General features: G+C 38.7%; 1 protein-coding gene across 7 annotated transcripts in view; it reads right to left on the minus strand.

Annotated features, from left to right (window-relative positions):
* LOC108699781 (echinoderm microtubule-associated protein-like 1) overlaps positions 1 to 15,959 on the minus strand; it is a 61,552-nt gene that overhangs the window by 36,807 nt on the left and 8,786 nt on the right. For 3 of the 7 annotated variants that reach the window (XM_041574376.1, XM_041574375.1, XM_041574374.1), the window contains exons 2-4: positions 4,040 to 4,222; positions 1,584 to 1,716; positions 376 to 426 (exon numbers count right to left, since the gene is read on the minus strand). In XM_041574376.1, coding sequence (XP_041430310.1) covers positions 376 to 426; positions 1,584 to 1,716; positions 4,040 to 4,222 — 367 coding nt within the window. Of the gene's footprint in view, positions 1 to 375; positions 427 to 1,583; positions 1,717 to 4,039; positions 4,223 to 15,959 lie in introns of those variants that run through there. The other 4 variants (XM_041574377.1, XM_041574380.1, XM_041574379.1 and 1 more) reach the window with 3 other exon arrangements.

The following is a 15,959-nucleotide window of genomic DNA, read 5'->3' on the forward strand; positions in this document are numbered from 1 at the left end:
AAAAGAAGAAGCAAATGTATTGTGCTAGTAAATAATGCAAGCAAAATTGAGATCAGGACATCGGATGCCAACCATCTTAATACAATACATTGCCTAAAATTACAGAGTAGACAATGTTTATTTGGATCACAAGCAGGCCTGAAAATGCAAGAGGATGCCAAATCTGTTTCGGAGATTTGAAACCGTTTCCCTGTTGAGCATTAAAACTCCTAGGATTCTCAGCAGCAACAGTTTGGAAGACATTGCAGCTAGGTGGATGCATATTTGACCTCAATAGCTTGAGCTTTCTTGCATCTTTTACATCTTTGATAGCATACATAAGGCATGATCTGCCAAAAGCAGCTGGTACAAAAAGTAAAAAATAAAAAAAATTACCTTGTTGAAGGTTTAGATAATTTACACGAATTCAAAAGACGTACAGATTTGCTACAGCCAGAATGATGCAGGGGAGAAGCAGAGCGAAATGAGTGAGAGAGGCAGATTAAAAGGCATAGGAGCACAGTGAGAAAAAGCAACCAACCAAAAAAACATATACACAGACAACAACTTTTGTTATTCCCTAAGCATGTTAGCATTCTTGATGGTTTAGTAAAAAAAGTAATTGTTATTGATAAGGAATCTGTCTGTAATCTGTCTGTTTTTAAAGACCTTTGTTCTAGTGCAAATCATTTTGGCATACTAGGGCTTAACTTGTGAATGGTGTTAAGAAGGGTCTATAAATTTATTGGACAGTTCTTTTTATGGGATTAAAAAAATAGTCTCTAAAATGTCTGATCACCATTTTGATATGACAGGGACGGTACTACTATTCCTTAGTTGCAGATTTATCAAGGATCGAAGTGAATACAAGGGAATTTTCGAAGTAAAAAAATTCTAAATTCTAAGTAATTTTTTGGATACTTCGACCATCGAATAGGATACTACGACTTCAAATTTACTTCGAATTTGATTCGAAGTAAAATAGTTTGAATATTCGATAATCAAAGTACTGTCTCTTTAAAAAAACTTCGACTTCAATACTTCGCCAAATTAAACCTGCCGAAGTGCTATGTTAGCCTATGGGGACCTTCTACAACCATTTTCTAAGTCTTTACACATCGTTCGATCGTGCGCTAAAATCGATTGAATCATTCGATGGCCAAATTCGGTGAAAAATACTTCAAGTTCACTATTCGAAGTATTTAAATTCGATGGTCGAATTTCGAAGTATTTTTTACTTCGAAATTTGACCCTTGATAAATCTGCCCCTTAAAGTGTCAACAAGCGCATGGAACCTCTGCTAAATTACTGTATGGTAATTACTTTATTTATACTGTATATTACTTTAATTATTACTTTAATGTCTATTAAAAGTGCCAGAAAATGCAGCGTTGGATCAAGACGCACATTTATTACAGAGTGCCAATTCTCATACAGGTTATTTGAGGACTATATTATTATTATTATATGATGTCAAACAATGTGGACATTGGCCTTTTAACTCTAAATTACAGTGTGCGCACCAGGTAAATGTTCAAGCAAGATGTTGCAAAAAAAAAAAAAAAAATGTATTTTATAAAATGTATGCATATTGGTGAGCTTACCTTTTGGATGCTAGCGGAACAATATCTTTCTTGATCCCTGAAGGGGAAGGCAAAGACCCACTTGGCTTCTTTGGTAAGATGGATTCACTATTAACAGCATTTCTTAGAGGAAGTGTTTGAACCAGAGGTCTTGCTGTACAAATGTAACAAAAAGTAAAAAAAAAAATGTTCATGTTATAAGATTTTTGGTGATTTTATCTTTGATGCCTATTTCTTCTGACTGCATGGATTCCTAAAAGAGCAAGTGAATGATTCTCACATTGATGCAAATTGAGGTGCTTTTAAAGCCACATTGATTTCAGAGCTTGGCTGCATTTAAAGCCACACTAATGATTGATTCCAGAGCTATGGTAAAAAATCAATAGCATTTCCAGCTCTGCACAAAAACCCTTTACACTGGCTATACTGCAAATGTTATTAAAGAATGACAGCATCCCTTTAAAAGGGAAAATAAACCCCCTTTCTTTTTGACATGAGCTCATTCAGATATACCAGATTCAAAGTAACTATTCCCCCACCCTAATTAAGGCTGTCATTCTAGCCCTCCCTCAACTTATTCCATTGTGAAGTGATGTATTATTGGACTTTCTCTACTTTCCAGGGAATCTGTCCATCACCTACTACATAAATGTCCCAGAATCCTTCACTTCACAATGTAACAAGGTTAGTGTTGGGCTGCAAATTAGAGTGGAGTTGCAGAGTAAAAGCAGTATGTGTTTGTGACACACTATGGATTAACCCCAACTCCTACGCTGAGATTTTAATAAAACATTTACTTCAAAAGGAATACAAAGGAACAGTTTATTGCAGCTAGTCAAGTTTATGTTGATTAAGATAAAAAAAAATATTATTAAAAACCAGTATGCAAAACCGTTGAGTTGAGAATCAAAAACCTTGAGGTTCCCAGTATTCCACTTAAATAAGTAACTAAAAGAGGAGTATCATGGGTAACAGAACAATATCTGTGCTGAAATTATCATACCCATTTGTTATAATCTTCTGTTGCAAAATATATCTAGTTTTCTTGCATTACATATTTGAAAGCTACTGGAAGTAATTGTCTTTGCCAATTTAAGCTATCTCGATTGCACTGCTCCAGAAATACAGATATTTATTAATTAAATAATTTGAAATCCGTAATGATAATATCAAGTTTGGTAAAGGGCCTGTTATGGGACCCATAATCCTGAATGCTTGGGACCAGAGATTTTCTGGATAACAGATCTTTCCATAATTAAACATAAAATAAACCCTGTCTGGTATTGCCTCCCATAAGGATTAATTATATGGTAGTTTGGGTCAAGTACAAGGCACTGTTTTATTATTACAGAGACAAATAATGTAATTAAGAAGGTTTCCGGATACCGGATCCCATACTGGTATTTTCTATAATGTCTAGTTGAAGTTTTAAAAACTCTGCTGCTTCTTATGGCTGGCCTCAATGAACAGTATGGTTAATTTTGTGGTGTGTTTTGTTTGGAATTATATTTACAGACTGAGATGGCGCAAAAACAGTCAGTGCTCTACATGAACTAAACCAGGAAGATGTTGCATAAAAGCAGCTAAACTATAGAATTCCAATCTGAATTCATGCAATTCAATCAAGTGCTACACTGCCACCTTTTTGAATCACTTATTAACTGGATCAGTTCATGCTTTGTAAGTCTATTATTATAAAAAAAATCACAGAAAGATGCAACACACACAGGTTAGCTTATGTTAATGGGCATTCAGGTAATAATAATAAAAAAAATATATTACACTGCATTTTAGTTTCCACGCTGTTATTTTTGTAACATACCTGCAGCAGTACTGTGCTGGTGCTTCGCAACATCTGACTTTTTTTGAATACTGTGATCTGAAGATTAATGTATTACCCATATTACAGAGGTAAATCAAAATAAAAAGGATTCTGGAAGGGGCATGCCACTAGTGCAGTGTAGACAGAAACAACAGACTAAAGGTGGCCATAGACGCACAGATAATATCATACAAAACGAAATTTTCGTCCGATATTCGGTGCGTGTATGGTGGAAAAAGAGCCGACCGATATCAGAAGAAGACTTGGATATCGGTTGGCTCGTCGATCAGGCTGACTGAAAATTTTGATCGTCCCGTATATCTACCTGTATATCTGACGATTCAGCTCTACACATGTGTATTGAAACGAACGCGATCGTAATTGTTACGTCTATGGCCACCTTAACAAGAGGACCATGAAATTGGCTGCTCCAAATGAAATCATAACTGGATATTACATTTAGACTTTATAGCCACTGCTTCGTCCATTTAACTCTGAGATTTTGTTAAGAAATTGATTTTGGCTTTTACATTGCATTTTTTTACATTACATTTTTGTTATTAAATGTCTTGTTTTACAAGATTGTACTATAGGAAGTAGGGATACAAGGATGGGTTTGTAATTAGAATTAAAAGTGAAAGGCACTGCCACATACCTTTGGTGGGTCCCTTCCTATTCTGCAGCACATGTTGTTCTTCAGAGATATTTAGTCTTCTAACCACATCAGCAATTGCCGACTTTAGCAGCTGGATCTCATCTTCTTGTATCTGTACTCGTTGCTCCAGGGAAGCAATGCGATCAGTCACCTCCATATTGCTTGAAGCAGAGGCACTGTCATCTGAATAGATATTAAAGCAAAATAAACAAAACCCATTTATTACAAAAGACAATAATAAGGGTTGATAATAGTGAGATAGAAGTAGAAGTAGGGGGAGCAGTAGAGTCAATGTCATTCACTTAGCCCAGAGGTTGTCAAGAGGCAACTGGCCTCCGTAGAAGGCACAAGGTGAATGGGAATTCCAGCCTGAGAGCCAAGTAGGCTAATGTCACACACAGCAGGTTCCATGCTGGTGAAGAAACTGCTTATTTGGCCTCCTTTATCTGAATAGCAACAGGAAGCCAATCTGTCTTGTCACTGCACAAAGCAAATTTTGGCCCAAAAATGCTCAAGCTATCATCAAATGCAGTGTGTTTTTGGTTGTTTCTGAAAACCTTAAGACAGTAGAAGGGGTGGTTTACCTTTAAGATAACTTTCAATGTTATAGAAAGTGCTTCCTTGCAACTTTGCAATTGGCCTATATTTATTTAAGTTTTTTTTTAATCATTTGCATTTTTATTCCTTCCTTGCCTTCCTATTCAGACCCTCTCAACTCACATTCAAGTCTCTGATTTAAACCGTTGTCTGACTACTAATGTAAACAAGACCCAAGCAACCAGATGCTGAAATTCCACACTGGAGGCTTATTTATTAAAGGTAGGATTTTAGTGGTTTTAGAGGGGGTTTGAAACTACAACACAACTCACAAACTCTTTGTTATGCTAGGTGCTAAAAAATTGAATCCATCTAAATATTCCATCTAAAACCTGTGGACATCATGTAGACTTCAATGGCAGATGGTCCCTTCAACAATTGGAACATGTATTTTCCAGGATTCTCGATAGTTTGTGCTGTTTGCTATTGCTTTCATTTCACCAATTCAAGCTTTATTGGTAAATTCAGGTTTTCGAGTTTGGTTGCGTTTTAGTAAATAATACCCTATGTGTAAATATACGGAGACTATGACTTTTTAGGTCTATTTTTGTATGTCAGTCTGCTGCTACAGGCTTAGGAGCAAATTTACTAAAGGGAGAAGTGACTAACGCGGGCGAAATGACGTCAGTTCGGTACTTCGCCAATTTACCAACGGTCGCTGGCGTAACTTTGCTAGCGAAGGAGATAGACTCTAGTGGTACTTCTCTCCCCAACGCCTGGCAAATTTGTGCTCTGGCGAATGGACGTAACTACACAAATTCACTAAGATGCAGATTTTACTGAACGTTACCTCTTGCGCCAGACTTGCCTTCACCACCTCAGACCAGGCAAAGTGCAATAGAGTAGATACGAGTTATTCCAAAAAAAGTTGAACATTTTTCAAAAAACGCTAGCGTCTTTTCCTTTTTCTGGGTGATAGGCTGAAAAAGAGTGTAAATTTTTTTTTGAGGTAACCGGGTCCACCCCTACATTTCCTAACATATGGCACATAAACTATATACTGGGCTCATGTGTAGGGCAATATACTTTGTTTTAATAAAAGAAAACTATTTGCTGCAACATATACGTCCATTGAACTTAAACTTCCCGCCGTATGCAAATTAGGCAACGCTAGCGTAACTTCACTTCGCATGGTGCAGTAACGCTAGTGCAACTTTGCCAGCATTCAGCGCCCTGGACGCAACTTCGGATTTTAGTGAATTAGCGCTGTCCTGGCGAATCTATGCCTGCCGAAGTGTAGCGATGTGAGCGAAGCCGTCGCTGGCGAATTTTCGGAGGTTAGTATATTTGCCCCCAAGTTCTTTGCACCTGGATTTTTGGCTATATTACTTTTCTTTGACTTGTATATACACACACACAAACATATATAGTGTATAGATAGGTCTGTTTAGGTATGTATATGGACTGGGGTCATTTGGAGGGGTTAAGCTTAATGGACAGTCTTTTTTCAACCCAAATGAACTATATAATTATGTAACAGGAAACTATAAGTCTCGATGTAATAAGGAAGTTGTTCTCATTGTTAGAGTTTGTATTTCTTCCTGCTGAGCTACTAACTGAATAAGATCCTAATTGTGTAGAGCGCACATTGTGCCCTGTGGAACTAAAGCAAATAGACATTTGTTGGGTTAACCAAATTCCAACTTGTCAAACAGTACACTTCAGTAATTGGATTCGTATGCAGTACTGTATGCAACACTATTTATCACCTGTATATTAGCACAACAGAGATTAATCTCCTGAGAAAACCTACAGGTGCCTAGAAATGGGGTTCTAAGTGGCTTCTGAGCTGTCACCAACTGCAGTGAGTTACTTCGTCTCAGCTATTCATTACTTTAATATAAACACATTTACAGTACATTTATAGGCACATTTATTACAGGTTGATTTTTCGAATTCATGTGAGTTTAAACTCTTTAAATTTGAATATACTCAAAATTGAACTGGGGGGTTATTTATATGAAACAAAATCCAATATCTAAAACTCCGCAAATTTTACCGACTCGAGAACTCAAATCCAATTCGACTAATCTCGATTCAAGTTTTTTCTCCGAAAAAAACTCGAATGTCAGGAAGGCTACTAAGATGTCCAAATTGGTCCCTGGACCTCTCCCATTGACTTATACATGAACTTGGCAGGTTTTAGGCGGTGAATAGACAAATTCAAGTTCTTAAAAGGCGAGAGTATGATAAATCTCGAAATTCGAATTAAACTCAAACCGAGTTTGGATAATTTACAATTTGAATTTGAGAGTTTTGACCATAAAAAAAATTTGAAAATTCTAATTTTAAATTTGACCCTTAATAACTGTGCACCTTATAGTACAGAACAAGCGGGGATAAAGCATCCTGAATGCATCTTGGCTTAGCACCAAACTAATGTAGTGGTAATTATTTCCAAACAGGAAGCGCTAATTAGTGAAGCAGTGTTCCAGACTTGATGTAGCAAATGAATCAATGTAAAACAAGAAACTCGCTCCCCTCCTTGCAGTCTCTCATCTCAGTCTTTGCCAAAATAGTGCATTCCTAAAGTCTGTGCTGTCTCACAAACCAGCAGGCAAGGATCAGGCTTGGCAGACAAGGAACACCAACAAGCTGTCTCTGTACAAGAAATCCTGGCGACTGCTTAAAAGTGTAGCATCACCACCATCTGACTGTAGTAGAATAGTAACAGTTCTTGAAATATTTGCCTCTGTCTTCTTCCTCTTTCCAATTTTGTTACTTTTTATTACTTATATTTCTATGCAGTCCCCCCAGTGGCGGATTAATACTATGTGAGGCCCCTAGGCTACACAATTAGTTAGTATACATAGAAAAAACCCCACCAAGACAAAATAAATGTTAAATTCGCAAAGTCTAACTACCTTCCCGAAACTCTGCTTGCACTCCTCTTCAGAAAGCGATCAGGCGCTTGATTTCTCCTCCCTGCCTTCCTTATAGGAGATAGCCAGGGAGGAGAAATCAAGTGCTGCACAATGGATCATCGCCTTTTCTGAAGACGAGCGGAAGCAGTCACACCATACCTCCCAACATTTTGCGCATGTAGCGCAGCAATGTTTTTGACCGCACCCCTTTCTGTTGCCACACCCCCTAATTACCATGTTTGTTTTACAAAATTTGGCAGGTTATGAAAGTTTGCAAATATTTCTCCTTATCTAAACTGTGTTTTTGTGTCTCAAAATTGTTACAAAGTATCTTATTTGCACCTGTTAGCTGTTCTAGGCTCTCTGCTAAAAGCCAATTAAGTGAGAAACTTTGTTTCTTTTTCTGGCTGTTCAGTGCAGAGAAAAGAGGGACTTTCCAGTACAAATGAGGGACTGCGGGTTGAGCTGTCAAAAGAGGGACTGTCCCTCCGAAAAAGGGACAGTTGGGAGGTATGGTCACACCAGCCTTCATAGATTACGTTTTATGCTATATTTGAAATGTTTTTTTTAATTTTACACCGCCTATTTACCCAGTTTAATTCTAACACTGAACAACTCATTTAAACTACTGTATTTGAGTTAAATGTGCCGTTTCAATTCTGCTTGCTGTGAAAAGGACATGCTGAGAATGTAAAGGTGCCATTGTGCACACAAGGGCCTTTATCGTGTTGGATTTAGCATTACACTGATCAGACCAGGTCTTTTCTGTAAATACACCTGTTATTTTTCTGAAAACAGGGGGCCACACGTGACAAATAATTAACTAGTTCAAGTAAAACACACATTCATATTTCAATCCAAGCTGCTCTTGCTGCATAGGAGTGTCTGTGGTAATATGCACACGTATAAAGACCATGGGTGGTCTTGATAAAAGTCTTAGGAAAGGACCGAAATGTTGACCCTTTTTTTTTTAAAATATGGGATAAATAAAATTTGTGAATTCTTAAAAAAGGTTCCCAGTGTGCACTTAGCCTTTTCCAGGTGTATTTTTGTATGCAATTTTGCTTGGTAGCACCTGGGTCATAGATCCATTTTTGGTGGTATATATATATAAATATACACGGAATACATATTTTATAAAGCAATTTGTCAATAAACATGTATATTAACACTATATGAAGAAACCTGTTTTTTAAGTGAACATTTCATTTTTATGACAGAATACATCAGAACCTTGATTTTTCTTTTCTTCTCAGGAAATCATAATAAACAAGAGATAAGCTGTGAGTTCTGGAGAGCTTAAATATGTCATTTGTGGGAATTATATATACTGTATATATTTATAGTTTACATAACTAAAGTGCGGTCATTGATAATACACTGCAAGCTAATTTTCTAGGACAGTTCAAATGATCTTCCCACTCAGTACTCCGTATTACAATTTGTAGAAACCCACAAAGGACAATTGTGGCCCTTTCAGTTTCGGGAGGGTTTGGGGAACCTTTTCCAGAGTTTTGGGGACCATATTAAATTTAATTTCTAGGGGACCAAGAAAATTTAGGCTAATGCCATAATAACATTTTGTCTCCTGGCAGAGAAACCATAATCCTTCTTTTCTCCAACTGTCAGTGCTCTTGGCTTTTGACCCAAAAATGGGAGTGCATTTTCATCCCAAACTGTATGTGCATGTATAGGTGGATGCCATTCCTGGCAGTGTTTACTGAACTGGATGTGGATTGGCTTTATCTCTGCCAGAAGAAAAAAGGCCACAAAATGCCAATGCTACAAGAAGCATTAGTATGCAACTTTAATCATACTGATCAAGGCTCACAGAACAATATTGGGACTAATTGGTGACAAAATTCAGCCTGTCTGGCTTGTCAGAATAGTAAACATGCCTTTTCCTCTATTAGCACAGAAGTTACAAATGTGCATATGCAAGCCAGGGTTCAGATTCAGCTTGGCATGTTTTGTGAGGCTTTGGTATTCAGCCAAATGTGAAAATTATTGATTAGGTGGATCCTTAAATGTACAGTAACACCAAAAAATGAAAGTGTTTTAAAGTAATGAAAATATAATGTACTATTGCCCTGCAGTGGAAAAACATATCTGTTTGCTTAAGAAACACTACTATAGTTCATATAAACAAGCTGCCGTATAGCAATGGCAGAAATTGAAAAAAGGCTATAAAAGGCACAGGATAAATAGTAGATAACACCATAGTGTTCTACAGAGCTTATCTGCTATCTGTTGTATAACCTTAGACTTTTCTCGTTTGAATGGCTGCCCCCATTGCTACACAGAAGTTTATTTATACAAACATTAGTAGTGTTTCTGAAGCAAACACAGAACTTTTACCAGTGCAGAGCAAGGCTGCATTATATTTTTATTACTTTAAAACACTTTCATTTTTTATGTTACTGTTCCTTTAATGTTACCCCATTTAACACTGTTTTATTCAGACTCGGCTACATTTCTGCTACATGACAGATTGGAATTTCAATTTACTCCCCTACAAAATTTTGCATTTACAAGTGAAGCGAATGCTTAGTTACAGTTACATAGTTATATACAGCCTGTATCCTGTGTAGCTTGTCTAAATCTGAATTTTCCACATGCAAAGAGAGTGGAGCATATTAGTCATTCACTGGCTCACTGAACAAAGTATTAGGAACAAATCGTGCATCAGGATAAATATGTACTGAGTCACATTTGGGAGGTTAATTTCTGAATGATTTGAAAGTATCCAAGAAGATCCAAATACTGGATGTAGGACAGCATGGAAGTATGATCTAATGCAAGTTCTGCTGAGCATTCTTTTTGGCTATGGCTCACATAAGGGCCACATACAGAGTGTTCTTTTGGCTCTCAAAGAGCTGGAATGGAAATGATTATTTTTAAGGAGAAAAAGATGACGTATCCTACAGACCATGCTTGCAATCGAAGATGCAGTAGGACAACATTTTCAAGAAGGAACTGCATTACAAATAACAGATTTGAAAGGTGGTGAGCTGGCATCATAATGCACAGTGAGATAGTTAGTAATGGTTACCGAAAACCAGAAAGCAACATTTTGGAACTGAATGGACATTGTGCTCATGAAATTGAAGCCTCACAGAGCAATATAGTTTTTTGGCTTTTCATTTGAAAGCTGGAAAGAGGCAGAAGAGGAAAGCAAAACATTTAAACACTATAAAAGATAATATTGAAGACCAATTGAAACATTTCTAGGAATGGGTCATCCTATTAAAGTTAACATAACTTTTTTTTTTTTAAACTAACAAAGACGAGCCACTCCAACTAAAAAAAAATTTAAATCTCACAGCTTTTTGTAATTTGTTGCAGCATGTTAACAGGATTCTGATGTGGGATTTTTTTTTCATAAATATGGTCTATCAATTGCAATTTATGATAAAAATTACTACATATTCCGGGGGCCAGATTTTAATGAAATAATGTCAACTATAGTGGTCACTGGAGCTCTGGAGCAGTCTGGCAGCATTAAAAATTTCAAGCAGGCAGAGACACCAATATGTGTAAAGCAGTGATCCCCAACCAGTGGCTTGTAAGCAACATGTTTCTCTCTGACCCCTTAAATGTTGCTCCCATCGGCCTCAAACAGGTGGTTCTTTTTTGAATTCCTGTCTTAAATGCAAGCTTTAGTTGCATAAAAACCAAGTGCACTGCCAAACAGAACTCCCTGTAGGCTGTGATAGAGTCCTGCAGCGGGTACCCGTGGGTTACCCGCAAAAACCTGCGGTACCCTGAGGGTTCAAGTTCCAGCTGCAGGTATAGACGCGAGTCAGCGGTTCTGCGGGTCGAGCTGCGGGTCTTCTCAATAGGGATTTTTACTCCTTGTTTCTGATCACGCCTACTTCCGATGATGTCACTTCCGGTTTACGACAGCACTTCCTGATTCTTGATGGTCAGTGGATCGCGGGTCCGGGTTGCAGATAAGCTACTTGCGGGTCCGGGTACGGGTTCCAAAAAATATGGACCCGCGCAGGACTCTAACTATTGGTAGCCCCTATGTAGACTCACAGTCTAATCACAGCCCATATTTAGCACACCCTGAGACTTTTGGCATACTTATGTTGCTCTCCTACTTATTTTTTCATTTGAATGTAGCTCACGGGTTAAAAAGGTCAGGGACCCCTGGTGTAAAGTATAAATGCCCAGGTACACATTATGTAACAATCAACAGGGGGTTATCTTAATTTTAAGAGTCTGCCATTGTACAGACCTTGTTTGTTACATTGTTAAATTCAAATGTAACTACAAACATATATAATTTTTAAAAAATGTTGCCTGAAAGTAATATAGTTTAACAATCTCCTAGAATAATCGTGTATTAGCTAGGAGGCATTTTAAGTGAGAATTAAGTCTTTTTATTAAGATCACAACAATCTTACTCAAGCAAAAAGCAAGCATCATTAGGTAACCAAGAAAACATCTAACTGAAGTGCAAACCTTTCGGAGTTGACAGTTAAAACTGCATGGGTCAGCTCCTATTCAAGAAATTCAACACCTGCAAGGTATCGGCACCTCTGTACTTTCCCATCCTCCACTGCAACACAATCCCCTGTTGTATTGAACGAACCTGCTAATATATGTGCCCTAGAGACAAATTAATGATGTATTGTGTTTCAGTACAAATTATAGGATGAATAATTGCACTTGGTTAATGTTTGTAGCGCATGTGTATAATTCCCATGTGAACAACATACAAAAAAATGCATCACCTGCAAACATGCTAGTATGAACAAAGGTTAAGGGTGATCACCCATTAAAAAACTGATTACACTCTGATCAGAAAACTTTAAGTGGGCATATGAAATTTTGATAAGACTACAAAAAAAATACATTCAAGCTAAGAGAGTTGTTGAAAGAGTTCTTTAAAAATCTTTTTCTTCCTTTGATGGTAAAATGGCATGATGTGAACCCTTACAAGGTTTTGGCCCCAGTTGCTGTTACTGTTCCTTATTTATGGCCCCGGTTTGCTAAAGGGTCCCACTGGCATCATTATGCTGCACGAGAAATAGACAGTTTAGCAGACATCTAAGAAGTTTGACACCACCGCTATAGACAATTAGTAACAAATACGGTTATGGGATCTGTTACCCAGAATGTTCAGGACCTGGGGTTTTTCGGATAAGGAGTCTTCCCATAATCTGGATCTCCATACCTTAAGTATGCTAAAAATAATTTAAACATAAAATAAACCGAATAGGATTGTTTTCCCACTAATAAGGGCGATTTACATTCTAGCCGGCAGTAAAGCACTCGGAGAGCTTTGTTTTCCAAAGTCATACCTCGTGGTGAACAATATGAAAACAACTGAACTGAAAAAACTGTTTGGAAGGTGAACAACCTCTTTAATAAATTTCAACAACCTCTTTCTGTATAGTACCCTGACCAGTCAGCACATTTAATAATGACAGGCAATTTGACGATACTGCACATGCAAACAGCTCCAGACTGCTGCAGGGGGTGTTTGGGAAACACTATGTGATGCTGGGTGGCACAAGATTTTATACACGGCTATTCACTGCGGCATACCACTTTGTTTGGAACCCCCTCCCAGTAAATAGCACTTTCCTTGTCCTTTAGGGTAAGGGCACATGGGCAGATTCAGGGAGATTAGTCGCCCCGGCGACAAATTGCCTCTTCTACGGGGCAACAATCTCCCCTAACTGCCTTCTCCTACCTTCTCGCCAGCTATAATGAAAAATCGCCAGCAGTATGGCACTCGCAGCGATTTGTTTTCCGAAGTCGCCTCACGAGGAAACTTTGGGCGATTTTCATTTTAGCCAGCAGAAGGCAGATCGGGGAGATTTGTCGCCTGGCGACTAATCTCCCTGAATCTGCCCGTGTGGCCAGACCCTTAAAGGGCAACTAAAGTCTAAAATAGAATAATGTTAGAAATGCTGTATTATGTATACTAAATATAAACATGAACTTGCTGCACCAGCAGCCTAATAAGACAAATGATTTATGCTTTCAAAGTTGGCGCAGGGGGCTGTCATCTTGTAACTGCAATATCAAGACTCGCACATGCTCAGTGTGGTCTGGGCTTCAGTTGGGAGGTTAAGCTTAGGGATCGTCATAAATTATCAAACAGCACAAGTCAAATAATATCTGCCATAGAAGCCAATACAGCAAGACTGATTAATAATCATAATATAGAGACTACACTGCGTCTCTGGATACAAATCTCTACAGGGAATCCAACAATGCTGCTCGAGTTCTGGGAAGTAAGGTGGGGGGACTCCCCCTGCCATTTTAAAGTATGATTGTTTACCTGCACAGCAGTTGGGGACCATCTGACAATTCCTATCCACAGCAGTAAAAGAAGGGGGAATTGCACTGCATACAGTCAGGTTTATGATAAAAACTGTAGACATCTTTTAATTAAAGTATATTGGAGATAGATTTCTTTTTCATTAAAGAAAGTAAAAATGGGATTTTATATTTTTGCCTTTACATGCCCTTTAAGAACAAGGTTTTTCTTAATTTAGAATCTTTTAATTACAGTGTCAAAAGGATGATGTCTAATTACTGTTAAGGGTCAGGCCAGCGTTTTTTCATTTTAGCCGGCGCAGAGTGAGGAAAGGCGTTTGGGGAGATTGGTCGGCCGGTATTTTTTTTCCAGAAAAGGTGGCAACCCTACTTGGGGTTGCCCAACATTTGGCACCCCCAAGTGCAGAAAGACTTTCCTTCTCATTTAACTAGGGACTATTTTGGATTCGGCCGAACCCTTCGCAAAAGATTTGGCCGAATACCGAACCGAATCCAAATCCTAATTTACATATGCAAATTAGGGGTGGGAAGGGGAACATTTTTTACTTCCTTGTTTTGTGACAAAAAGTCACGCGATTTCCCTCCCTGCCCCTACTCTGCATATGCAAATTAGGATTCAAATTCGGTTCGGCAGAAGGATGGCAACCCTACTTGGGGTTGCCCAACATTTGGCACCCCCAAGTGCAGAAAGACTTTCCTTCTCATTTAACTAGGGACTATTTTGGATTCGGCCGAACCCTTCGCAAAAGATTTGGCCGAATACCGAACCGAATCCAAATCCTAATTTACATATGCAAATTAGGGGTGGGAAGGGGAACATTTTTTACTTCCTTGTTTTGTGACAAAAAGTCACGTGATTTCCCTCCCTGCCCCTACTCTGCATATGCAAATTAGGATTCAAATTCGGTTCGGCAGAAGGATTCTGCCGAATCCGAATCCTGCTGAAAAAGGCCGAATCCCGAACCGAATCCTGGATTCGGTGCATCCCTACATTTAACACATTTCATTTTACATCATTTTTCCTGGTCCCCTGAAAAACATGAAATGGGGGTTCTACTGTATATAAAAAACTGTTAGCAATGAATAGATTGGGGGTATTAGATTTAAACACTGCTCTGTTCAACAGCAATCTGTAACTAGTGGATTCATTATTTTTATTGGTACAGCATCAATGCCTCATTGACAATTATTTCTCTAAATACAGATATTTTACAGCATAAACTGCTCAGGCTTTGACTTCCCACACAGAACTATAAAAGCTCCCAATCACTCACAGCTGTCCAATTAGAGGGCCACATGTGGCTCACCATAGACTTATTTGTAAGGCATCATTATTTTAATATATCCAGATCCCTTGAACATGTGGAATGACATATAACAGGTCAAACTACACATGTAGAAAGTTGTGCAGCACTGAGCCACAGGACCCAAGCATCGCTAAATGCTGAACTGTTTGAAGCAGCAACAGTAGCAGAAGGGATTCTGCCAGGCATTTCCTTAGCACCTAGGTGGCCAACACACACATTTCAGGTTGTCTTGTGCGGTCTACAGTTTTGGTTCAATGGCAGATTACAAGCAGCGAGCGTTGATTAACTCAGGGCAGAGACAGATGCTCAGATTCGGGGAGATTAGTCGCCCATCGACAAATCTCCTCTTCTTCAGGGCGACTGATCTCCCTGAACTGCCTCCCGCCGGCAACGTCGGCATGATGGCAATCGATGCACTACAGTTTCTGAAGTCGCCTCACAAGGAAACTTCGGGCGAATTGGGAAAACAAATCGCTTTGAGTGCCATCCTGTCGGCGATTTAGATTTTAGCCGGTGGGAGACAGTTCGGGGAGATCAGTCGCCCCAAGAAGAGGTGATTTATCGCCGGGCGATTAAATCTTCCCAAATCTGAACGTGTGTCTCTGCCCTTATGCTGCTATGACAAGTTGCTTGGCTTTATAATTAGAACCATTAGACTGATGAGTAGCACTGGCTCCTGCTGACCTGACTCACTCAGCTGAGAGTATTGGGAGTTGGGAGGTGGGAGGGTAGGAGAGAGGTTTCATAGGAAGGATCAGGAAAGGCTAATAAGTACCAGCCATCCAAGCACTAGATCAATCATATTACATGCATGATACACTAATTATAATGCCTATAATGGATTACAATGCT

This window comes from Xenopus laevis, chromosome 8S, assembly GCF_017654675.1.
Source record: "Xenopus laevis strain J_2021 chromosome 8S, Xenopus_laevis_v10.1, whole genome shotgun sequence".
NCBI lineage: Eukaryota > Metazoa > Chordata > Amphibia > Anura > Pipidae > Xenopus > Xenopus laevis.